The sequence below is a fragment of the Sitophilus oryzae genome, unplaced genomic scaffold (genome assembly GCF_002938485.1).
Source record: "Sitophilus oryzae breed Bouriz unplaced genomic scaffold, Soryzae_2.0 scaffold_845_pilon_pilon, whole genome shotgun sequence".
Lineage (NCBI taxonomy): Eukaryota > Metazoa > Arthropoda > Insecta > Coleoptera > Curculionidae > Sitophilus > Sitophilus oryzae.
Genome location: NW_022147467.1, coordinates 485,956 through 513,254, shown reverse-complemented (window position 1 = coordinate 513,254; position 27,299 = coordinate 485,956). Strand labels below are relative to the sequence as shown.

General features: G+C 32.4%; 1 protein-coding gene and 5 non-coding genes across 6 annotated transcripts in view; 5 read left to right on the top strand and 1 right to left on the bottom strand.

Moving 5' to 3' along the window:
* Positions 1 to 8,287, bottom strand: part of LOC115889727 (serine/threonine-protein kinase tricorner-like) — a 465,046-nt gene extending 456,759 nt beyond the window's left edge. Inside the window, exon 1 of the mRNA XM_030909793.1 lies at positions 7,805 to 8,287. Coding sequence (XP_030765653.1) covers positions 7,805 to 8,015 — 211 coding nt within the window. The 5' untranslated portion in view covers positions 8,016 to 8,287. The remainder of the gene's footprint in view (positions 1 to 7,804) is intronic.
* A 3,496-nt stretch (positions 8,288 to 11,783) lies between these two features.
* On the top strand, positions 11,784 to 11,875 carry Trnay-gua. Its single transcript is given in 2 exon segments — positions 11,784 to 11,820; positions 11,840 to 11,875. It is a non-coding gene; the product is annotated as a tRNA-Tyr (tRNA).
* Positions 11,876 to 13,680: 1,805 nt separating this feature from the next.
* Trnay-gua lies at positions 13,681 to 13,772 on the top strand. The gene is given in 2 exon segments: positions 13,681 to 13,717; positions 13,737 to 13,772. It is a non-coding gene; the product is annotated as a tRNA-Tyr (tRNA).
* A 403-nt stretch (positions 13,773 to 14,175) lies between these two features.
* Trnay-gua lies at positions 14,176 to 14,267 on the top strand. Its single transcript is given in 2 exon segments — positions 14,176 to 14,212; positions 14,232 to 14,267. It is a non-coding gene; the product is annotated as a tRNA-Tyr (tRNA).
* Positions 14,268 to 15,447: 1,180 nt separating this feature from the next.
* On the top strand, positions 15,448 to 15,539 carry Trnay-gua. The gene is given in 2 exon segments: positions 15,448 to 15,484; positions 15,504 to 15,539. It is a non-coding gene; the product is annotated as a tRNA-Tyr (tRNA).
* Positions 15,540 to 24,674: 9,135 nt separating this feature from the next.
* On the top strand, positions 24,675 to 24,766 carry Trnay-gua. The gene is given in 2 exon segments: positions 24,675 to 24,711; positions 24,731 to 24,766. It is a non-coding gene; the product is annotated as a tRNA-Tyr (tRNA).
* The last annotated feature ends 2,533 nt before the right edge of the window (positions 24,767 to 27,299 follow it).

The window sequence follows — 27,299 nt, the reverse complement described above, 5'->3', positions numbered from 1 at the left end:
AAATAAATATAGAGTGTTATATATTTTCGAGAAGCCCATGCCAAACTGAATAAGAAAAATTAAAAATCTACAGGGGGTTCTATTTAAAAAATCATAATTATAGTTAATATCTCAAAAAATATTTTTTTCGAAAAAAGTCTGACTACGCCACTGCATTCTACATTGAAAAGTGCCTGTAGGATGTATAATCCATTTTCCGTGGTTGCTGAAATAAACAAACTATCGAACAACTTTAAAAAGTACAAAATTTGAGAATCCCCCTGTAGCTTCGAAACCGATCAAGATAGCCACGATCCGTTTGCGCCATTGTAATTTTTTCAAAAAAAGAACCCGAGACTGCAGTATCAAAATTTGAATATTTCTCACGGTTTCCTAGATACCCTATAGAAACAACCAAAATGGTCCACTCTGTACACTGGCAATTTAATTTTTAAACCTACATATATCTACACATACGAATCCAAAAAGCCAAACCAAAGTTAAAGTTACTGTTAAACTGCGGTAGATAATCGAAAGGAAATCTCGTGAAAACCGCATTTCCTCTCGGGCTTTGTGCGATTTTATATAGCGGTGACACAATTTCCTTAGATTTAAACAGCTTTTGTGAAGCCGATGTGGTTGGCAAACGTTGAAACGATTTAACAGATTGCCACATTATATTATCATTTTGCAATAATTTTTGAAAAAAATTATCTATTATAATTTTTTCCCATTTTTATAACTTTTTGTCTTTTTTATAACTTCATCCACTAAAGAATCAAAAACAAAATACTTAAATGTTACGAGTTAACAGCTCCTTCTTGTTACTAAGGTTAATTTGGACGGGGCCTATACAGGGAAAAAATCGAAAAGAAAATTTTACTACAAAATTGTAGCATGATAAATGTATTATCAAGTGATATAAAAACTGTATCTGTCGTTACTTAGTTTAATCAAACATTCAGGTTTTGTTGTAACACAATGAGTTTTATACAGGGGTTGTTCACCACATACGACACGGATTATTGTAGCTAAACGATTAGATTTTTACAAATTGTAAGTTTTGGGTTCGTTGAAGAACTATTAGAGCTACAATTTAAAAATAATAAAGATACTGAGTATCCCAAACAAGTAAAAAATATTATAGTTGTCTTTTTTTTAAACGGAACACTCTGTATATTATTCTGTTTTTAGATTCTTCGATTGAAATAAAGGTAAATTTGATTAAGGTTTATCAAACTTAAACCTTACTCTACGAAAACTTGAAGAGATAGGTAAAAGATGGTATAATACAATTTGATAGACAATTAAATTGTGCATCTGAATATACAGGGTATTCCATTTAAATTAAATAAGTTATTGCCGTTTAAAGATAGTAAGTATTTAATACCAATTTTTAGACACTCTGTATAAGGTTGTATTTTGTATTATTGTAATACAATATCTGATCAATCAATAAACTTACGGTAAGGTTTAACTGTGATAAAAACTTTATTTCAATCGTAGAATCTAAAAATAGAATAATATACAGGGTGTGCCATTTAAAAAAATAAAACTATAATATTTTTTACTTATTTGGGACACTCTGTATATTGTAAAAATACATATGTTTAAATTGTAGCTCTAATAGTCCTTCAACGAACCAAAAACTTACAATTTGTAAAGATCTAATCGTTTAGCTACAATACTCCGTGTCGTATGTGGTGAACAACCTTGTATATTTGTAAACAAGTTCTTACATCAATCATTGCAAAACCAAATGGAAACGTTGTAGTATGTAGTACTAGAAAAAATTGTAGTAATATCTGCTTATGGTTGGCGTAGAAATTGAAACCGTTGTCGGGCAGGTTGTGATGACAATTTTATAAAGTCATTATCAGGGTGGAGAGAAAATATGGCGGACGTGTAAATATGTGGAGTTTGTGTTGGTGCTGTAAAGGCAAACCAAACATCAATTGAGTGCGTTACATGTTGTGCTTGGGTCTACAGGAAATGTTCCAGTTTCGAAAAAGTAGAGTATGACGAAATTGTTACCGAATTTCGGAAAAATAAGACTCTCAAGTGGGACTATAAACAGTGTAAGAAAACTGAGGTTAGGAGACTACACCATTTGGAGCCGTCCGCGACGCATCGATTTCTAAATGCGAAAATTTTCTCTGCCTCTTGAACGAACACCTCAGTAGATTGAAGCTGAGAAACAACGGCGAATGCAGATTCTGTGGACAAAATGGGGAAACACCACAACACACTGAGTGCGCCGAGACGACTTCTGTCGAAGATGGAGAGCTGGCCTCTGTGGGGCCATCTAAGATACTGGCTTTTGTCAAAGCCCTGAGACTGTATAACGAGTTATAACTCGTTATAACTCAAAAAAGAGGAACACACAATAGATCTGTAAGGTCGCCGTGAATAACCCCCCTCCTAAACATTCTACATCTATATTCTACTTTTTGAATTTGAATTGCACTCGAATTCGAAATGTTTTTTTGTACAAAAAAACTAATTTAACATTATATAGAGGCATATAGACTTAAAAAATATAATTCAACACGACTGAAATAGTCATGGCTTTTTAACTATGACAATAGTAAATTTTTAAAACTGTAAAATCCTCAGAACTCTATGAGATTTCCGAAGGAGCGTTGTTGATCCGATTAATAACAATTAAAAGGATTAGATTTAGATAGAGATATTAACGGTAAAGTTCTTAGAATTTTAACGCACTATTCAAGAAAAACGTGAGAAAAACAGGTAATTGAACTGAAATAAAATATCAGAGATTCGTATGCGTAAAAACATTCATCCCAATACATCTATAGTTTGGATACAAATTTTGTTAATAATGTTAAAAAACAATTACAAAATAGGTATAATTAACAACTTTTAAAATCTATTAAAAATTGCATAAATGCAATTTTTAATTGGTAAATAGATAAATTAGTTTATATTAAATAAAAGATGAGTCTACAAAACTGACATATAGGGTGACCCAGCGTAAAATTACATTTTTGAATGTAATTGATCGTCATATCCAAACTTACACGACACCGTGTTTTTCGATCATATGGTACTAACTTGCGACAGGTTATGGTTTCATGCTTGTTGTAACTTCCACATATCGAAACCACAACACAGCCACACTCGAAAAAGTTCCTCAGAACTTACGACCGAGAAAAATCAAAGGTTTTCCTTGATTTAAGTAAAAACAATCTTCGGATTGTCACGAGGTTTCTAACAGGACACTGTCTCCTCAACGAACACCTCAGTAAACTGAAGCTGAGAAACAGCGGCAAATGCAGATTCTGTTGGGGAAAATGGGGAAACACCAGAACACGTTATCACTGACTGCGCCGAGACGACGACCATTCGTGCCATGAATTTTGGTACGACTGATGTCAAGGATGGAGAGCTGGCCTCTGTGGAACAGTCTCAGATACTGGCTTCTGTTAAAGCCTTGAGACTGTATGATGATAACTCCTTATAACTCAAGAAAGGGGAACACACAATAGATCTGTAAGGTCGCGGTGATTAACTCCCCTCCTAAACATTCTACATTCTACAAATTCCACAAATCATGCATTTTTTTATACGTTACATCGCACAGAATTTTTGTCTTACTTTGATAAAGATGGTATTACAACATCCAAGTATAGCTTTTTGACCAAAAAACATAAACGTAAGATAAAACATAAAAATGTAAACAATTGTTGAATTGAATTTTAAAAGCCGATTAAAAAAAACGTAGTTAAAATAAACGAAACTAACGTAGGTATATGATTTTTATTTTTTTTATTACTATAATTTATCAATAGATACAGATACAGATAGCACATTAGCTTTAGTTAGCATGAAGGACTTATGGAAGAAACTCAATCATATTCAAATCGAGAATGCCACTTTATCTAAAGAAGAAAACATTAGACCAATGCGTACTACCAGCCATGGCCTATACATGAAAAACCTGGACACTTAAAACGGATACTATAAAGAAACTGCAGGTCGCACAACGCTCAATGGAACGAAATATACTGGGAATAATCAAGTACAACCGTAAAAGAATAGAGTGGATACGACAAAAGACCCCGGTAATAGATTTCATCCACAGAATCAAGTCCCTTAAGTGGCAATAGACAGGACACCTGGCAAGAAGGACGGACAACAGATAGACAACAAAAATTACAGTATGGTAAACCCCTGGTACCCACGAGGAATTAAGAGACCTAGAAGGCCGAACTTGAGATGGGACCATGATATTAGTAAATTAGCAGGGATAACTTGGGCCCACATAGTCAACAATAAACAACAATGGGCCCAACTAACAAAGAGATTATCTAAATATGCGAGGAAAGCTACTAAGTGAGAAAAGGTAATTTTCAGTTATTAATCTATTAATTTAAAAAAATATACTTAAACCATTAAATACTACGTAAAAAGCTGCTTTGGAAATGTTTTCATACAAATACAAAATTCTCCATTGCAAAAAAGTTACAGCAATTTGTTAAAAATGCACATTTTTGAAAAACAACCCGTAACTCCGAAACGGTAATAGATATCGATGTGCGGTTTTCACTATCATGTTTTAGAAAAAAATTGAGCTGCAGACATCGATATTAGTTTTCGTCTATATCTCCTATAGAAACGAGCGTTTCCCTTTAAAAGCGTCCAGTTTGACCCACCCTGTACAGGGTGTCCCATTTTGGTTGAAATCATACGGTATCTCCGTTATTAGTAAACATAGGAGGATGCGGTTTGCACAAACCTGTGCCACTTTTTTGTCAAACGGAAGATGCTGTCAACAAAATTTTTATAGCCCTCTTCGTTTCTGAGCTACAGGGTCTTTTCGAAAATTTTGCAATTTGGGACAGGCTCCGTATCTCCGTTATTATGGATGATATAGAGAAGGTAAAAACTGATTCTTGTAGAACTTTTTACGTATATATTTTTGAAAATATGAACTAAACTTATGTTTTTTTCAAATAGAACATCCTGTATGTTTATAAATCATATGATCCGCCATGCTATGAGCTTCTCAAAAATATATATCACTTTATACTTATTTTCACTATTTACGGCAATATTTAAAATATATCATTTTCTTATTAGAAGGCCGTGATAAATAACAAAAAATCAAAATGGTATTTACTAAAATAGTTATACACTTATTAACATTTTGTTTGGAATTGATATATTTTACTTTTGAACTGTTACCACTTAATCTTTGAATATATTTTTCTTTTTTTTTAACGGAATTTATTCTAACGGGATGGGTTTGCAAATATCTAAAAGCTTGCATTATTAAAGAATTTTCCAGGTGTTCGACATTGTGTTAGTTGCCACGATATATTTCATATTTCAAAAATCCCTAAAATCAGAAATCGAGAAAGGTCAAATCCAGGACTCAGGGAGGCCATCATATGGGTGCATTGGTTCCAATTATTCATTGATTTGATAAATAATAATTTAACAAATTTCTAATATTTTCGTTGTAAGTTAGGTTGTGAGTAGGAGTTCCATCTTGCTGAAGTATATTTCACGTAAATTAGCTAAAGGAATATTTAAAAGTTTCGATACGATAGCTTCCAAGATTTACAAATAGCGGTAGAGATTTAAGTTTCCCTAATATATAAAGAATTTATTAGTGGCTCTCAAAATAATACAAGAGACAGATAGCAGTATACTTTTAATAATTCTTTAGTTTCTTTTATTATCAATCATAGCCTACTAATAAATATGATCTTTTAATATATTTTTTTAAATATTGCAGTAAATATTGAAAATAAATATAGTGTGATATATATTTTTGAGAAGCTTATGGTAAGCCAGATCATATAATTTATAAATATACAGGGTGTTCCATTTAAGAAAACATAACTTTAATTCATATCTTTAAAATATTCTTTTCGTAGAATAACAGACTACGCCACTGTATTCTATGTAAAAAGTTCTACAATAAACAGTTTTTACCTTCTCGATAACTTTAACAATAACAGAGATGCAGGGGGCGTCCCAAATTGCAAAATTTTCAAAAATACCCTGTAGCCAAGAAACAAAGAGAGCTATGAAAATTTTGTTTACAGCATCTTCCGTTTGACAAAAAACTGGGACAGGTTTGTGCAAACCGCATCCTCCTATCATTACTATTAACGGAGATACCCTATGATTTCAACTAAAATGGGACACCCTGTACAGGGTGGGTCAAATTCAACGCTTTTAAATGAAAACAGCCTTTTCTATAGGAGATAGACAAAAACTAATATCGGTGTCTGGAGCTCAATTTTTGTCAAAAACATGATGGTGAAAACCGCATATTGATATCTGTTACCGTTTCGGAGTTACGGGGTGTTTTTCAAAAATATGCATTTCTAACAAATCGCTGTAACTTTTTTGCTATGGAAAATTTTGTATTTTTATGAAACCATTTCCAAAGCACCTTTTACGTAGAATTTAATGGTTTAAGTATAATTTTTTTAAAATTAATAATTTAAGAACTATCAACAGAAAATTTGATTTTTTATATGGGACACCCTGTATATTTTATTTTAGTAGACAAGAATTTAAAATTACCTTTCAAAAAATATAGCATAATTCAGATTTTGCTCGATTTCTCTTCGAGATATAGAGTTTTTAAAAAATCGACCACTTTGAATAAGTAGGCTTTGAACGACGCCGGCTGTAATGCAAAAAATTCTAACTGTGAGCAGCAATTAAAACGAAAATAATATTTGCTATGAGAGATGCAGAATTTTATAACAATTTAAACTATATTTAACCAACATCAACACATTTAAACTATATCTAATAACAATAAAAATAAATAGCAAACCAAAACATGAGATTTTGCTACAGGTGTTCGGTTTATCGACAGTCTTCTGTTATGGACAGACGGGGCAGTTTTTAAACATTTCTCGCGGAATTCATTAACTCAGTGGGGGTGAAAGATACCCTCTCATAACTGCTAAGTATTTCTAATTCTTGTCTAGATTATACGGAAGAATAAGGAACCTTTATTCTCCCGCAAATATATTCATAGGATTAGATCCATGGACACTAAGTCAGGCAGCGTCGACGGCCAACGGCTGGGATCTTGGTTAGCTCTTCAATTATTCTTGAAATTGGCTGCAAAAATTTGCCAATAACTTCAGCGTTCAGAGGCGGTGCGTCGTCTTGCTGGAAAAATATGTTTTCGAGTTCCATTAAGGGCATATCATCAATAAGGGGTCCAAAGCCTACTAGTTAAAAGTGGCGAACTTTTAAAAATTCTGTATTTCGAATAGGATTATAACAAAATATCAAGTCTGCTATATTTTTGGAAAGGTAATTTTAATTTTTTTTCAGTTAATTAAAAACATAGGGGGTGTCCCAAATAAAAAATCAATTTTTCTGTTGATAACTCTTAAATTATTAATTTTAAAAAAAGTATACTTAAACCATTAAATTCTACGTAAAAAGGTGCTTTGGAAATGTTTTCATAGAAATACAAAATTTTCCATATCAAAAAAGTTATAGCGATTTGTTAAAAATGCACATTTTTTAAAAACACCCCGTAACTCCGAAACGGTAACAGATATTGATGTACGGTTTCCACCATCATGTTTTTGGTGAAAATTGAGCTCCATACACCGATATTAGTTTTCGCCTATCGCCTATAGAAAAGGGTGTTTCCATTTAAAAGCGTCGAATTTGACCCACCCTGTACAGTAACGTTTATCTATCTATATTATTTGTCTCAGGTAGAAACCAAGAAGAAATAAAAAAAATCTGTGGTAAATTACAGTAAATTATAACATAAATGAATAATTCATATAAACCCTCAAAATCCACCTACCTAATCCTTGTTTGTTGACCGGCTGAGGACTCAACTTCGAAATCCATCTCAGGAAGCGACAGGCGCTCTGCGCGTTTGCCGCATTTCTACAGGCTGTGGGCGAGGGTGGCGAACCCTGTTGCAACACCGCCGCCAATCCACCACCACCAGCGGAATCCGTGCCTGGCGACAAGGGCCTGTATCGGCTATAGGGCGACATTACATCGAACATGTGAACTGAACCAACAGAAACATACCCCACTAAGAATGTATTAATTAAAAAAACACGCACTTCACCACAAAAACTACAGTAAATTGGACACTGATCCGGCGAGAACTAACAGGAAAAAATCGTATGGTCGGGTCGGTCGTGTGCCCGCTGTTTTTTCTGTGTCGGGCTGTCGTAACAACAACAAAGACGATGTCGACTGTCGGCGATTGTCACCTGTTAAGGCGCGCTAGTCGCGTGGCCTACTACTTGCTACTATTACTACTGCCGTAGCGCAACTAGTGGCGCGAATGTGCTGCTGGAAAAGTCCGCCTGCTGTGCGAAACCGCGGCAGGAAGAATACAGCGAGTGGGAGAGAGATAGAGAGCGGGAAGGATCAAAGTGTTACGCGGATTAACGATAATGATAATGCGATTGCGAGATGTGTGTAATCATAACAGTTTGTTTTGAAAACGGTCTTATGATTTTTAAATTAATTATTGGGTTATAAGTATTGATATATGTTTAAGCAGCACACAGGTAGTGCTACATAATTTCTTACATAGTGTATTTGTGAACTTTGTATGTTCAAGGTAGATCTTTCTGGCACTAATCTGTATAAGAGTGGTCCAATAATAAAGGACGTCAGCTGAAACTATACCGAGTATTGCATCGTCGAGCAGGACATAGGAAATCCCATGTAAATTTTAATGGGGTCAATTATTGGCTTCCCTAATTATTTTAGAGAATAATTCTATTTAGGTTTATTGAAGAGCACTAAAACCCACATTCAAAAGAATAACTTTAGATATTTTTGATTGGCCCGTTTACGAGTTATCGCCGATTTCTTTTTAAATATTTCTCCTTTCTTATGGCCCCGTATTTACTTATGAGCACCAGTCAAGGTAAAAGATAACTGTCAAATGAAGTTGTCATTTCAGAAATTTATCTATTTAGTACTGTATTATTATTATTAAAAACTCATACCTACATCGAAAATATTAGCCATGAATTACACTACCGAATAAAAAGTATTGATGATTTAATGGTATTATCAAGGAAATAGTTACCGATACGTGTTCGCTGCTCTGTATCCGAATAGACCGATACTTGGAAAATCTATAATCGCAAGGAATATCCAGAGATTTGAGACCAAAGGTACCCTAATAAATAACTGCAGATGTAAAGCAAGGCAGGAACATAGAGAAGATGCAAGAAATGATACCGATTGGAAGTTTTATTGTGCGTGGAAGAGAACGATGGAAAGATCAGCACACGGAAACATGAGGATGAAATAGGAATAGGCAGTAACAGATCACACTACAGCGTTTCGAATTTTGAAACGACATAAATACTATTCCTTCAAATATGAAAAGCACCAAGAGCTACGAGATGGGGACGAAATACGGCGGCAGGCGTTTTGTTTTGATATGATGGAAAGAGCAAACACGGATAGGGAATTTTTAAAAAACATATGTTTCACTGACGAATGCACGTTTACCTTAAATAATGAACCCAATGTTAACCCAAAATTCGATATTGAAACAAAGAAAACCAACACAGGTTTGTCAAAACAAGGACGCAATATCACAGAAAGTAAATGTTTGGGCAGGGATATTCGGACACAATATTATCGGGCCATTATTTCTTACGCGAAATTTAAATGCAGAATATTATTTGGAACTACTCGAAAATCATATTTTACCTGCTTTACATGATGCCGCTATTGAAAATCAGGAAGTTTGGTACCAAATGGATGGCTGCCCGGCACATAGTACCCTGGCTGTTCGGAAATATTTAGACAATAGTTTTAACGGAAACGTTATTGGCCTAAATCATACAGGAAATTGGCCAGCAAGGTCTCTTGATATTTCGCCAAATGATTTCTTTCTCTGGGGCCATTTAAAAAACAGGATATACAAGGATATACCCAAATCTAGACGAGTTAAAAAATGCTATTTCTGCCGAATGCAATAGAATTTCAGTTTACCAACTAGCGAATGTAAGAAGAGAATTTTATGATCGCCTGGGTTATTGTCTAGCAGTCGATGGAGGAATATTTGAACATCTTAAATCCTAAAGTTCTAACAATTTAATAGTACCTAAATTAATAAGTTATTGAATATTGTAATAATACTATAATTAACCTTGTAATTGATTATTTTATTTTACTTTAATTCATATTAATTTGTATTTATAAATAAATCTTTAAGATTTCCGATGTAGGAATGAGTTTTCAATAATAATAAAGCATTAAATAGGTAAATTTCTGAAATGACAACTTCATTTGACTGGTGCTCATAAGTAAATACAGGGCCATAAGAAAGGAGAAATATTTAAAAAGAAATCGACGATAACTCGTAAACGAGCTAATCAAAAATATCTAAAGTTATTCTTTTGAATGTGGGTTTTAGTGCTCTTCAATAAACCTAAATAGAATTATTCTCTAAATAATTAGGGAAGCCAATAATTGACCCCATTAAAATTTACATGGGATTTCCTATGTCCCGTCTGACGATGCAACACCCGGTATAAGTAACCGTTAGTGATGAGCAAGACTTGTCTTGGTCTTGGTCTTGCACAAAACCATGTTATCATTTTAGTTTGACCCACTTTTAAAAGCTTATAACTTTTTTGTTTGCCGGGTTAAAGCAGTCATTCAAAAAACATGTTGTAGCAGTTTCAGCCAAGTTTTTGCGAGTGTTGTCAAAAATGACAGTAGGTGTCACATGTCAGATTTTTAAAACTAAAAAAAAATTTTTAAATGGGACACCCTGTATATTAGTAGCGCATTAGATAGTCCCCTTTTCTCCGAATTCAAAAATGTATCACACATTAACATTATAAACGTCATATTATGAAAAGCCTGTAGAAAATATTTCGAAAATGCATCGAAAAAGGTGGTCATGTAGAGCAATATAGATTATGAAAATGAATAACCTATAACTGTTTTTAATTCTATAGCTAGTTATTGTTCGTTAATGTGTTGTGCTACATTGATAAGGCCAAACTAACAAACATAATTTGGGAACAAAACCATTTATAACTATCTTGATTCTTTTAATTACCTAATTGTTTTTACATGCTTTTGTCAATCTTGAATGAAATTAAGAAGAAGAATGCACATGTTCAATTTGCATACGTTCGGTGTGCATCAGAAAATTGTACCCCAATTACTCACAATACACAAAAATTTCTTAAAATTTGTAAGAAATTTGTTTCTATTTACCAAGTGGATCAAATATATTCCAGACTTCGCTTTTAAAGGAGCAGTGTTGTTTAGATGTATCTTTGTAAAGAACTTAGAAAAGAATCGCGAACGTTTTATCGAAGTAGTAAAAATAAAAGATTAAGCGTAATCACTTCATTAAAAATTCGCGATTTAAAAGTGAAAGTTCGAGTAAACAAACAAAATGTATCACCTTCGATAGCTCAGTTGGTAGAGCGGTGGACTGTAGTGGAATTGCATTTGTGGACATCCATAGGTCGCTGGTTCAAATCTGATTTATGCTTTGTCTTTTTGGGAAAAAAATCAGTCACAAAATCTACAAAAATAAACCATGGATCTACGTTAAGACTTGAGTCTTTTTGCTTCTCTTGGATTCTCCAATTTTGTTTCTGTTGTCTTCTAAACATATTCAATAGATTTAATTGTAATAAAAAAATTTAAACCACTCAAGATGTTTAAAATATTTTAATAAAAAACCGCTGTTTTATCAAAGCAGTAAAAATAAATGATTAAGCATAATCACTTAATTAAAAATTGTCCATTTGAAAGATAAACAAGTGTCACCTTCGATAGCTCAGTTGGTAGAGCGGTGGACTGTAGCGGAATTGCATTTGTGGACATCCATAGGTCGCTGGTTCAAATCCGGCTCGAAGGACAATTTTTTTGCGTTAGAAAGCAAAGAAATAATAATAACAAACAAAGAGTTCATGATAACGAAGCTAAATAAAAGTTTTGATTCTTACTTTATACCTACACTAATTGACTACTAATCTATACTAATATATAAAAATCCTTAAGTGACTAACTCACTGATTAATCACGATCCTGCTCAAACCACTCAACGTAAGAAGCTCAATTTTGGCATACAGGTTGATTCTAGGGTGTAGAGGTTCGATAAGATGGGATTTTTCGAAATTCCAGTTCCAAGGGGGTGAAACCACTCCTCAAATATTACAATATTTTTTATTTAAAAACCGGCCAAGTTTCCGAAAAAACGCTTAAACACGTATATTTTATTTTGTTTTTTTTTTACATATTTTAAGATTTTTTAAAAATGTATACAGGGTGTTTCTAAAAAGCTGGTATTGATTGATCACGATCCTGCTTAAAGCGCTTGATGTAAAAAGCTGATTTTTGGAAAACGGATTGACTTTAGGGTGTAGAGGTTCGATAAGAAGGGATTTTTCGAAACTCGAATTCTAAGGGGGTGAAACCACCCCTCAAATATTAGAATATTTTTTATTTAAAAACCGGTGAGTTTTTCGGAAAAAATCTTAAACACGTACATATATTTTATTTTGTTGTTTTATATATTTTAAGATTTTTTAAAAATTTATACAGGGTGTTTCATGCAATATGACCATTGAGTAATCACGATTCTGCTTAAACTGCTTGACGTTTATAGCTGATTTTTGGCAAATAGATTGACTGTGGGATGTAGAGGTGTGGTAGAGGTTCGATAAGGAGGGGTTTCTCGATTGTTTTTTCTCTTGCTGACATAAATGTGAGAAAATTTTATCCAGTTTGTATGTTAATGGAAATTCTTGCTTTGCTTTATCATCACCATAACAAATGATTAATTAGACGCAAACGAAGTGGCGGGTACACGCTGGTTTAAATATATAGCAACATTAGACAATAAAAAAGTACCTAATTCGAGCATAAAAAAATAAATCTACAAAATACAGGCAATATTAACACGTTTAATAGATGTGGAGATTAGAAATTATTTTTTGTAAATTATTTATTCCATCATTTACCTACCATGGGAAATTACCAATTAAGATACTCTCCAATTCTGTTTCTATTGTCCTCTAAACAGATACAATATAGTGAATTGTAAAAAAAAATTTAAATTTAAAAGAATTAGTTAAATTTTCTACTAGTATCCTAATATTTGTAGTTTAGTTATTAAGTACCCCCAATTACCTTCTTAACTTGTCAATAAATATGTGGTCCATAGTCCCATTTTTGGATAGGTTTATTCTATCGATCATTTTTTCCATTTCAACGGAACTCTGAATAAATTCTTATCGACGAGATATTAAAATTTGTTTTAAGCTTTTGAAGTAATACATTTTATGTTGGAACAGCAAGTCTGGATCCCTATTTCATTAACCATCAGCAAGTGATTAAATTTGTTCTTAAAAACATATCTAATCGTAAGGTTAAGATCAAAATAAAAAAATATCCTACAAATATAATAAAATTATATATTTTAATTAAAAATATGATAAATAATAATGTTCCATGTATAACTTTATTATTTATATTATTTTGATAAACAATTTAGCCAAAAAATAGGCTCAGTGTATCTCATACATTAAAATGTCTAAAATAAAAACGACTGCTTGCCGTATCGTATCGAGACAGTAAAAACAAGACATTAACTGCTATCACCTCATTAAAAAATCGTGATTTGAAAGTGAAAGTACGAGTAAACAAACGCAATATGTATCACCTTCGATAGCTCAGTTGGTAGAGCGGTGGACTGTAGTGGAATTGCATTTGTGGACATCCATAGGTCGCTGGTTCAAATCCGGCTCGAAGGACAATTTTTTTGTCTTTTTTTGTGCAAGTGAAAAACAAGAAATATAAATTTTAACCACAAAATTCAGGATAATCGAAACAAAAAATGGTTTTGGTTTATGTATGAGCTATATTTTTTCCTCGTTTTTCCTTGTTTTTTCCTTGTTAAATACATGTCATGCAACGAAAAATGGAAAGGTCCATATTGGAAGTTACACTTAGGGATAAAATACCGATAGAATAAATTTAGCCAAAAAATAGTTGTCTATTAGTGTATCTCTTTCAATACATTAAAATGTCTAAACCAAAAACGACTGCCTGTCGTATCGTACGGAGACAGTAAAAACAAGACATTAACTGCTATCACCTCACTAAAAATCGTGATTTAAAAGTCAAAGTTCCAGTAAACAAGCGCAATATGTATCACCTTCGATAGCTCAGTTGGTAGAGCGGTGGACTGTAGAGGAATTGCATTTGTGGACATCCATAGGTCGCTGGTTCAAATCCGGCTCGAAGGACAATTTTTTTGCATTTTCGAGAAAGTGAAAAATCAGAAGTAATAATTTCAATTGCAAAAGCTACACCCTCAGGTCATCGGTTTCAGTTCTTTATTTATGAACTAACAGTACTTTACTAATATAGAACTAATCCTTTTTTAGCGTTATTTTAAGTTTTTTGATATTATTTAAAATCACATATTTTGAAGATAATAAGATATTACAACAACATAAGACATTCAACTTAAGATGAAAATATCATATACAGTATGTCCCCGAAAGACCAAAAAGAAGAAAAAAGGAAAAACCTTTTTATTATTGATATTTTGAGAAAAATGCATTCTTCATAAAAAAATTTGCTTGTTCTTTCTCAAATTTCCATACCGTTTTAGAGAAATTTAGAAAAAACATGAAAATGTAGTTGAATATTTTCCTAAGTCCTAAAAATCAAAACGCGTTTCCATCGTAATATAATTTCGTTTTCATTTTTTGATAGATTGTTGTTAATAGAATTTTAATTAACGTCATATTTTTTGCTGTTTTAAAATGTTAAAGAAGCACAAAATTTATTTAGTTCAATGCTAAGGAAAGAGTGATAGTACTTATCGGAAAATGTGATACTTTAACAAGATCAAAGAATATGACGTTAATCAAAATCAATAATAACTATCAAAAAATGAAATCAAAATTATATTACTATAGAAACTTTATTCTAGGATTTTATTTTTAGGACTTAATTTTCTCTAAAACGGTGTGGACATTTAGTAAAGAATAAACGGGATTAAACCATTTTAGAACAAGCAAATTTTTTTATGAAGAATGTTTTTTTCTCAAAATGCCAATAATAAAAAGTTTTTTTCCTCTTGTTAATACAATCCGGGGACATACTGTATAATTATTAATGAATTCAAAAGCTTCAATATTTCATTCACAAAAACTTGTCGTTTAATCACATCACCCATCCATTCTTCCATAACAATCTGTGAACATAAGAACACTTAATTCTTTAAAAAATTGTTTAAAAAATGTTAGTGCGCCAATTTGGGGCTTTCAGAAACTAACAAATAAAAAGAGATTTATTCAATGCGTTTAAAATGTCAGAATAAACACCACTGTTTTATCAAAGCCGTAAAAATAAATGATAAACCGTAATCACTTAATGAAAAAGTCGACATTTGAACGACAAACACAAGAATTATCACCTTCGATAGCTCAGTTGGTAGAGCGGTGGACTGTAGTGGAATTGCATTTGTGGACATCCATAGGTCGCTGGTTCAAATCCGGCTCGAAGGACAAACTTTTTTTTTGGGCAAGTAAAAAACTAGAAATTTAAATTTTAACAATAAAATTCACGACAATCAAATCAAAGAATGGTTTTGGTTTTTGGTCGTGCTATATTTTTTTCCTTGTTGAATACAGGTCATGCAACGGAAAATGAAGAGGTCCATATTCGGAGTTACACTTAGGAAAATACCCAATCAGACCATACGAAATCAAACAGGAGTAAGGGATGCGGTGATATCTGTCTTACATCTTAAATGGAATTGGGCAGGAGAGATGGCTAGGGCTAGGATAACAGATGGACGGTGGACAACGAGACTTGTGGAATGGAGACCAAGACACGAGGCCTATAGAAGCAGAGGACGTGTAACAGTCAAATTTCCTCGCAACGACCTCTGTGTGCTAGCTCATAAATTATCGCAAATAACTATTATTTTTGCATCATGTTTACTATAATTTTATTGTTAAATATTATTTTATTTAAATTTTACAATTATGCAACCCGATGTACACCGCGCTATAGATACACAATATTGTCACTGGACCAGGCAGACCAGCAGTAGGCTTTTTGTCCATCTCTCTATATCTTTGATCATCACTTTTGTCCGTCACTTGTCACTGTCAGATGAAATCAGATGTTTTTGGATTTATTTATCCTTTGTTTTGGTTATTGAAATTTTATAATATCAGATAAAATTTCGTAGTTAAATTGGTTATTTTTGATGTGGATTGCAGTGTGCAATTCGTTCATTTAATTGTGGGAATTTGTGAGTTTAGTTCGTTCATTGACCGGATATCGAAGATGGCTGTGAAAATAATCTAGAACATCGTTTTTTATTTATGCTTTTTTGTGAGTTGGACTAGTCAAGATATATAGTTCTCTATCTATATCCTGGAGGGAGATTTCCGGTTGAAATCTGATTTTGTGAATGAAATCGAATCCTTGATCACTTCTTGTGTACTCCCCGGCTGAAGAGTGTCGTCGTGAAGAACTGGCTGCCGTTTCGTGAAGCATTCCCTGTTCGTGAATAACAGGTCTTCGTAAAGAAGGATTAAGGCTTCCGAAACATATTTGGTCAGAGACGTGGTTGGATTTTGTTGAATTTGTATGGACCACCGAATTTTCCGACCGATATTCCGATTCCACGTGCCCAAGAAGTCCCCGAATAATTCCAAGAGCAAGAAGACCGATCCAGACCGTAGTGCACAGAACAGTCCAGAATTCCATCCTGTTGCCCGTGTAGAGGTACCCGTTGGACATCATAAACCCTCGTTGAGGTAAAGTTCAGATTTGATTAGTCCTTCTTTATTACCTTTATTAACTCCTACACGTTGTGCTAGTCCTTGTTCTATAATTGAGGCTCTTTTCTAAGACAACCAATGTTATTTAGGGTTTTTATGTTCACCTTTTGAAGTCCTACACCTGGCCGGCATCCGTACGTCTGCTGACATCCGTGGGCTCCAGTGACAGTACATCGAGCTGCTGTGCACCGCCGTAGCCACCCTGTAGCTATACACTGTAGCTCAGCCGGAGGAAGTTTTCAAGTACAATCAAATAGAGTAAGACTGTACAATTTTAGTTTAGATTAGTATAATATAGATTTCATTTGTGTAAACCACCCTGTTTGTATCTGGTATTAAGTTAGATAAGGGGGTTCGACGTCATAGGTTTAGTTATTGCATTTAATTTAAAATTCCATTTTCTTTTCCAACATTTCGATTTAAATAATTTCTTAACATTTACATTTCTATTACATTTTACATTTCATTCGTTTTTTTTATATATATATTTAACTTTTTAATATTTTAATAAATTGCTTAAATCTTTTTAGTAGTATTATTTACAGTCTAGTCTCATAGTTAAGTTAGAGTCACTTAAGTTTAACGAGTTATAGCATATTTGAAGTTCATGGTAGTTGCACTCAACAGTTCGAGGTTAGTGTTGAAGTCTACTTAATAGTTACATCTTTATTGCCGAGTTCATAGAGTATAATCTCGTGGCGCCCTTTTATTAATATCTTTGAACCCCGACCACCCGGCTGTTAAAATTAAAAAGCTAGTGGCCTCTATGTAACTCATTCTGCATTAAGTAAACTTGTGTTTAATTGAACTTCGAATTAGAAAAGGCGTGGCAAACTCCTAGTCGATGGACAGATGATATTAAGAGAGTGGCTGGAAAACGGATTCAAAAGGCACAAAATAGAAAGAAATGGCTACAGTTGAAGGAGGCTTTTGTTCAACAGTGGACGGAATAAGCCAAATGATGATGATGTGCTATATTTTTTTCCTACTTTATCAATGTTATTTTTGTAATATAACTTAAACTACTTTGAAATTAATAACTATATAAATATTTCCTGATATCACATCATAAAATAACAATTTCAACATGTATAAGGTTATTAAGAATGTAATTTTCATCAGTGTATACAGGGTTGTTCACCACACACGACACGGAGTATTATAGCTAAACGATTAGATTTTTACAAATTGTAAGTTTTGGGTTGATTGAATGACTATTAGAGCTACAATTTAAAAATATTTTTACAACATACAGAGTGTCCCAAATCAATAAAAAATATCAAAGTTGTATGTTTTTAAATGGAACACCCTGTATATTATTACATTTTTAGTTTCTACGATTAAAATAAAAGTAAATTTGATTAAGGTTTATCCCCTTAAACCTTACCGTTTTTGAAATATTTTCAATTTTGTAAAATTGCAGTAAAAATTTCAAGGCTTCATTTCTCCAAGGGTATCAAAGTTTTTAATACTAAATATTTACTGAAGTTTAATTATTGATTAGTTATTGTGTTGCAATAATAAAAGTAATACTACTTCATACGGAGTGTCTAAAAATTTATTTTAAATAATATCTAGCTTTAAACGGCAATAACTTGTTTAATTTAAATGGAACACCCTGTATATTTTAGGAGAATCAGATGCACAATTTAATTGTCCATCAAATTGTATTATACCATTTATTACCTATCTCTTCAAGTTTTCGTAGAAAATGCGTTTTCTAATAATTTAAACCTCATTTATCAATATACCCATGGAATATTGACATTTTAGATTGTTTTTAAAACAACAAATGTACGAAATGTACAGGTACTAAAAATGATAATATTACCAGCCTGTTTGTATACAAAAATAAAACTATTTAAATCTTTATAAAAGACTATACCATTAATTAAATATACCACCAGTATTTCCGCCCAAATATTAATTAATTACATATTTAATTGTGTTAGTTAATAAATTATTCTAAATAAATGGGGATTTGGAATCAGAAATCAATATAATAAGTTATGAAAATGAACATCTCTGTTGTTATATATATATATATATATATATATATATATATATATATATATATATATTCGTCAAAAAATGAAATAAAATTTTTAAGGTGTTACTTTTTACCACACTGTCTAATATACGTACAAAATTCAGTTTTTAGTATTTGGAGCAATTATTATTAATCAATGCAAGGCAGTCCATTAATGTAGTTTGAATACTGGAATCATATTAATTGGTCCTTTCTACAAATATTTAAACATTTTTTTTTAATGACATAAACGAACTTGTAGCTTTTTTTTAAAAAACATTACCACTGCGAACGGCAGCTTTTCGTTGGTAGAGCAGTCGTGGATAAGGTATTTCACTGGAAAGAACTAATTAACAATAATAACTCGAAATTATAAATATTGGGCGCCAGGCTGAACAGAGAAAGAAAACACAGTTGTTTATTACTTAAAACTAGTGACTATATTCATTCATGATGTATCCTGATGGTAAATAGCATTGTACAATTTTAATAATTATTATAGTGGTTATATGTCGAGAGTAAAGCTATGTATGTAAATAATATTAAATATGTTCTATGAAAAGACTATGAAAAAATACAATGCGTGTAACGTTATAGAAAATATAAGAAAGGTAGCATTACTTTATTTAAATTGTTAAATTTTATGCGGTGTCAAATCTGATATGTTGCAACCTGTAGATTCTAGAATCTATGTCTGGTTATTCATCTGTTAATATAGCGCAATAATAATATCTATAGAAAGTAATACTATTACAAGGCGTAATGTAATGAAACCTAAAATCTAAATCATATTGTAACAACTAAATCGACATAAATGTCCTTATTATTTAAAATGTACGTTATTAAGTTAAGACTGAAAATCAACTGAAAATCAGAACCTAAATCAACACTTAGCTGTTCTTGAGGCAATCCTGTTTCGAAGAGTAGCAGCGTGAGGTGGGCTCATATCTCTGTACTGTCTGTCGGCGATCCTCTTGGCCAAAACAACAAAAGGGGCCAGAATGAGGACACCATGAATCAATACAGCCGTAGCTACTGACTAGGCTTAGAAATGGGAGTATGGGGCTTATGCTGCATCCATACTGTGGCAATATGGGGACACTACCCGTACCTTGGAACACTAGTAGAACCTTGGATAATGTCCGTACCTTGGACCATAACCTTGGATACAGTCCGTCCATAAGACCCTAAAAATACGAAACTCTTGTTTAAAGCCAAACAAGGTCTAATAAACAAAATAAACCTACCTCGAATTACTTCCGAGGGCTCAATAATAAACAAAGAAACCGTCCTTTCTTCCATGTAACATTCTGGAGGACAAAAGCAAAAGAACACCAATGTGCCAGCAAAATACAAATACGAGTTAAGGTAGGTCAATCCAAAACTCTACCCTAAAAATATTCAATAATAATAACGAATCTAAAAAAGGTAATAACTCATCTTTACCTGTAGCTTCGAAATAGCAGCTGATTCAAATTATACAGCAAGATTTAAATAATTGCAATTTCTCTAAGCAGGGCGCTGAAGATAAGCGTCTGGCCAGAGGCTAGACTAAAAAGTGAAGTTAAGCGCGGAGAGCAACCTAACCTTGGAGCGATGTTGACAGCGCCTCCACAGAGCAGTGAAACGATAACAGGGTTGGCGACTAGGGAACGTAAAAATTACGTCAAGCGTGCCAAATAAATTATCAGGCCTGAACGATACGGAATCCGATGACGATACGCCAGACATCATATATATCATATATAAAAAAGACATGTAACGAACTAAAAACGTTACAAACTATATCAACAATATTGGTATCTGTACCCTTTAAAAATTTGTTACAGGTTTAAAAATAATCTAAAATGTCAATATTCCATGGGTATATTGATAACTGAGGTCTAAATTATAAGAAAATGCATTTTCTACGAAAACCTGAAGACATAGGTAAAAAATGATATAATATAATTTGATAGACAATTAAATTGTGCATCTGATTCTCATAAAATATACAGGGTGTTCTATTTAAATTAAAGAAGTTATTGCCGTTTAAAACTAGTTATTATTTAAAATAAGTTTTTAAACACTCTGTATAAGATAGTATAATTTCTATTATTGCAACACAAAATTTAGTGAATAGAAATACTTCAATACAATATTTGGTTTTAAAAACTTAAATACGCCTGGAGAAATAAAGCATTATAATTATTACTGTATTTTGACAAAAACCTAAATATTTCAAAAACGGTAAGTTTAAAATGCGGTAAACCTTAATCAAATTTACCTTTATTTTAATCGTAGAAACTAAAAATGTAATAATATACAGGGTGTTCCATTTAATATTCTACTATGAAATTATATTGTAACATTGGATAGAATGTGCTGGTGTTGTGAAACATTTCCACCTTTTTGTTCACCCATTTGATGTTTTCAGAAACTAATTTTTAAGGAAATTAGGTAAGCAAAAATACTAAATTCTTCATGTACAGGGTGAGTCAACGATAGAGTAAAGTCCATTATCTCATTTGTTTCGAGGTTTGCAAAAAAATATTAAATATAAAAGTTATAGAGACGGTTAAGATACACATTTTAAAATGATTATGGAGTACACAGGGTGCTTCAAAAAAGTGTGGCGAATATAACATATGTTTTTTTAAATGCACACCGTATTTTTTATTTTATTTTTATATTCTCCTTAAAATTTCATAACTTTTTTAAATATAATGTTATATACCTAAAATTAATAGTTTTTGTAATATTTCAATTTGTTTAAACAAATGTTAAATTGCAGTGTGGTAAAAAAATGTCAGTGGTGCCACTGTTTGAGTTTTATAGAGATGAAAAAAAAAGATATATGTAACGATATGTTAGTTAAGTTCTACAGGGTGTTCAAAATATATTTATGAATATCAACTATTTAAAATTAAGAAATTTCAAGTAGCTTAATAATTAGTTACAATTGTTAGTATTAGTTAAAATTAATTAACTTTACTCAAATAAACTAAAATCGCAGTCGTGTATTTCTTGGTGTATTTTTACATTATGAAAGATGACACTTGGGATTTTCCGTTGGGGCGAATAGCCACAGATTAGGGTAATACTAGATTACCTAATTGTTGAAGACTACTGACATAGGAATTTTCTTTGACATACAGTAAAGTTTTTTTTTCTCATAGTAAGTAAATTTGGTTTATAATTCATTTTGTAAAGCCAATAAAACTACTGCCGCAAAACCGTCCCATTACACACTGAAGAAGTTTTCTAGGTATCTACATGTATCTTATAGTATTTAGCAAAGTACTATCACAGATAACGATTATATGTTATCTGTGGTACTATATAATATATAGTACTGAACCAAAAAAAGTTGTTGGTGTATATCAGTCACATTGACTAATTCATTTTTCAGGAGAATCTGTAACTATTATCTCTACCATTTATACTTATTACAACAAATTAAACTAAATTCAAATTTTGTTCTTAACTTGCTTAACAGACATGAAATTTTGATAAATATTACTTTTTGTCATGGAAACTTTGATGTTATAGCGCAATTGTATTAAAAATATGGGTAAAAAAGAGAAAAAATTCGAATAAATCGCAAACTATTAAAAATAGGCCTCGAAATAGGCATATGACATACTTAATAAAAGTTAAAGAGTTTTGTAAAATCTATCAGAAAAAATGATAATATATAGGGTGTACCATTTAAAAAATTTGAAATTTCTTAATTTTAACTAGTTGAAATTAATAAATATATTTTGAACACCCTGTAGCATCTAACAAAAATATTTTTACATAGGTCTTCTTCTACAGGGTGGCCCATCGAAAACGTTCCGCAAGGCATAACGGCCAGGGTAATTTTTTTTCAGAAAATTCAAAAACACGTCAATCTTGTTTGTGAGGGGGACAATTTTTGCCCCAAAAACGATTGCAAAATCTTCAACCCTCTAAGCCGGGGTGTCATCACCCAATTTTTTTCAAATGGGAAGGGGGTCAAGTGGTACCGCATTGGAAAGAGCTTTCTATTCTCTATACTTTCCCGCTTCGTTTTTGAAAATCGGTCGAGCCATTGAGAAAATATGAAGGATTGAAATTTGAAAAGTTTATTTAAACATTTATCAGAGTAAATGATAAGGATAAATTCCTTCAACCAATTTGCTATTTTTTCTTATTATTTCTAGATGTTTACGCTAGTCTAAATTTTCACTTGCCACAAGGATGAACGATCGGGTTAGGTAGAGTGTACTTTCTTTTTGAAAGGTGTAGTTAATCGGCACAACTGTCGGTACTGAGCTGAGGACAACCCCAGGGTTTTTCACGAGGTACACACACAAAACCCTAAGAAATTGAACGTGTGGGCTGGTATTTTTAGAAATTCTATTGTGAGTCTTTTTTTTCTTCCTGGAAATCTAACAGGTGATATGTACTTGGATTTACTGGAAAATACCATCGACCCAGCCCTAACTGACATCATAGAGAACAATCCTGGATACGTTGAAGCGGAACTAATATTTCAACAAGACGGTGCACCTCCACATTACTCTCAAAATGTGCGTAATTATTTAAACAATAACTTTCCCGTTCGGTGGATAGGACGAAGGGGTGCAATTGAGTGGCCTCCCCGGTCACCCGCCCGACTTGACTCCTTTAAACGTTTTTCTATGGGGACACATAAAAAGTAAAGTGTATAGCACTCCACCCGCCTCATTAGAAGATCTGCGAAGACGAATTATTGATGTTTGTTGCGAAGTGACCCCGCAAGTTCTTTAGAATGTTCTAGAACGGGTTGAAAATAATTTGTATTACTGTATGGAGATTGACGGGTAACATTTTCAGCATTTTCTTCACTAATAAGATAAGTTTTTTTTAATTAATTCAATCTATGCGTTTTTTGCAAAAAAAAGTACTTTTCAAATTTCAGTCTTTCATATTTTCAAAATGACTCGACCGATTTTTAAAAACGAAGCGGGGAAATATAGAGAATAGAAAGCCCTTTTCATTGCGACGCCACTTGACCCCCCTTCCCATTTGAAAAAAGTTGGGGGATGACACCCCCGCTTAGAGGGTTGAAGATTTTGCAATCATTTTTGGGGCAAAAGTTGTCCCCCTCACAAACAAAATTGACGTGTTTTTGGATTTTTCGAAAAAAAATACCCTGGCTGTTATGCCTTGCGGAACGTTTTCGATGGGCCACCCTGTATATCTCTATAAAATTCTCCTACCAAATTTTGGTACCCCAACTTCAGAAACAACGGCATCACTGACAATTTTTTATCACATTGCAATCTAACATTTGTTTAAACAAATTTAAATATTATAAAAACTAGTAATTTTAGGTATATAACATTATAAAAAAGTTATGGAATTTTACGCAGAATCTAAAAATAAAATAAAAAATAGGGTGTTGCATTTAAAAAAACATATGTTATATTCGCCACACTTTTTTGAAGGACCCTGTATATTGCATAATAATTTTAAAATGTGTACTTTAACCGTCCCTATAACTTTCATATTTAATATTTATTTGCAAACCTCCAAACAAATGAGATAATGGACTTTACTCTATCGTTGACTCACCCTGTACAGATTATGAAAACCATACCTATATTTAATTATAAAGTTTATAACTGATAAAATAGGATGTACAAATATTTTTTTAAAAACAGATCGACAAATAAAAGACATTCTCTTCTAATGAAATGTGTTTGAAAGGTCAAAATAAAAATAACTGCTTATCGAAGAAATAAAAATAAACGATTAAGCGTAGTCACCTAATTAAAAAATCGTGATTTGAAAGTGAAAGTGCGAGTAAACAAACGCAATGTGTATCACCTTCGATAGCTCAGTTGGTAGAGCGGTGGACTGTAGAGGAATTGCATTTGTGGACATCCATAGGTCGCTGGTTCAAATCCGGCTCGAAGGACAAATTTTTTTGCATTTTTTTAAACAGTGAAATATACAATACCATCTCTCCAAAAACGTTACGCCAGTAATACGACTACGAACTATACCCGATTTTGGCGCATTTCCCTATTCCATTCTATACCACGTTAGAGACCTCTTCACTGCTGAACTAAGCGTGAGGGCGGGGCTTAGAGACGTTGTGCTCTCTACATGGTATATTATGGAAATACGCCACCGGTATCAGGTCTAAGGAGAGACAAAGTTAAAGAGGTGGAGACAATGGAAACAGTATGGTCACAGCTTAAGTAAAAAACAGCTCGGACAGTGCAGCGTGCCGCTTTGATCTTTTTACGCTCAGATTTGCGATTCGAAAGATCGAGAACACTAGAGCGGCGAGCTCTCTCGCCACAACCAATAGCCGTCAGCCCAGAGATGTATTAAAAAAAATTTTACACGTGACGTAAAAAATTGTTCGACTGGTGCTAGAACATAATTTAGATACACGTTTTTTAAATTGTTGACTTTAAATAAATATGCATTCTCAAAGAAAAACATTTAAAAAACGAATTAATTAATTTATTTCTAGAAATAACAGCAAAATGAAATAGGTACATTGATTACTTATAGTTATTTACGAATGTTTCCAAATTAGGAGCTTTCGGTTTTTGTTTGCTACATTTAAGTTCTTATTAATATTCTTTAAGGTATTAATAAATTAACTTTTGCGTATAATTTTAACAAAAAATACATTATAGGAAAATTTTGACAAGGATGGTTGAATTTAATTGTCTGAAATAATTTAACGAATTTACATAATATATTTTCATTTAAGGAAAGTTCTTCAAAATTGTTCTGATAAATTTTATAAAAAACTTTTTAAAAACAAGTTTTTATTTAAATACACTAAAAGAATAAAATAAACTTTTTCTTTAAAATTTTTATTATGAACTTATAACGTCATTATACAATTTTAATATTAATATATAAAAGCTTGCCGCGAGATTTGAGTGTACAGTTGCACTCATAAAAATCTGGTACGACAACTTTATCTTGTAATTCCTGGTCTAGTGGTCTATCATAACACAAACTTTGAAAATGAGACAGGGTAGACACAGGTTTTAGTTAATTTACTTGTTTATCGATGTAGAGATATCTCGCGACAAGCTTTTATATAATATTAAAATTGTGTAATGGCGTTATAAGTTCATAATAAAAGTTTTAAAGAAAAAGTTTATTTTATTCTTTTTAGTGTATTTAAATTTAAATAAAAGCTTGTTTTTAAAAAAGTTTTTTTGCAAAATTTATTTTCTACTTTTTAGTTATGCTGGTTTCTCAGTGCCACACATTTAAACTTAATTTTTTTCTTAAATAACTTTCTATGGGCATCCTAATAATATGTATATCGATTTTCATTAAAAAAGCAGAACTTAAAAAAAACGACAGCTGTCAAATTTGACAGTTCAAATGTGAGACAAATAAAATGAAAACCGACTATGGGGTAGGGGGCATCCAATATATCGATTTTTATCAAAATCGGACAAATTTGAATTTTTTTTGACAGCTGTCAAGTTTGACAGCTCAATATTTTTTTCTTTCATTTTAGCCCATGGCCATCATCGATTTTTAGCAAAATAAAAACACTAAATCACCACAATACACCAAAACACTTTTATTACTTACTCCAGTATTTTTTACTTACTCCAGTTTATAATCATCTGCTGATGATGCTAACATGGTTAGCGAAACGCGCGTCCAGTGTAAAAGTAAAAGTGTTTTGGTGTATTGTGGTGATTTAGTGTTTTTATTTTGCTGTGTAACACCAAAGCTTCCAACCCTCAACTGTAATCGATTTTTATCCAAATCGGACAACTTTGAAATTTTTTTGACAGCTGTCAAATTTGACAGCTCTAAATTTTTTTCTTTCATTTTAGCCCATGGCCATCCTATATATCAATTTTTATGAAAATCGGTTGACTTTGAAATTTTGACATGTCATTAAACTGTCATTTTTTCAAGATGGCCGTCCATATATTTCTTTCATATGTATATACCCACAATATACCTATATATATATATATATATATATATAATTTTAGCCCGATCCATTCATAAATAGAATTTTAAAAAATCAAAAACCTCAAAAATGCCGCCATTTTGACAGCTGTTAAAAATTCGGGTCATGCCTTGCAAAAAATGTATTGTCATCGGGTCTGAACCTACATGCCAAATTTCAATCTCCTACAATAAAAGGAAGTGGTTCTAATTTAGCTTACAAGATTTGCCCCGTAAAAACATACATACATAGATAGATACTTACATACAAAGCTTATAAAAATAGCCTCCAATGAGGACACTAAATAAAAAAATGGTCACTTGGCATTAGCAAGCCTCCAAATAGGTGGTCTTTATCGTTTTGAAAAGCTCTAAAGTGTGAATACTTTTGAATTGAGCATTAATTTTGAATTGAATTGAAAATTAAACAGACTATATTTTGAATTATTTCCATAATTATTTGTGTAACCAGCAGCCGCACATCCCGGAAAACCTTTTCC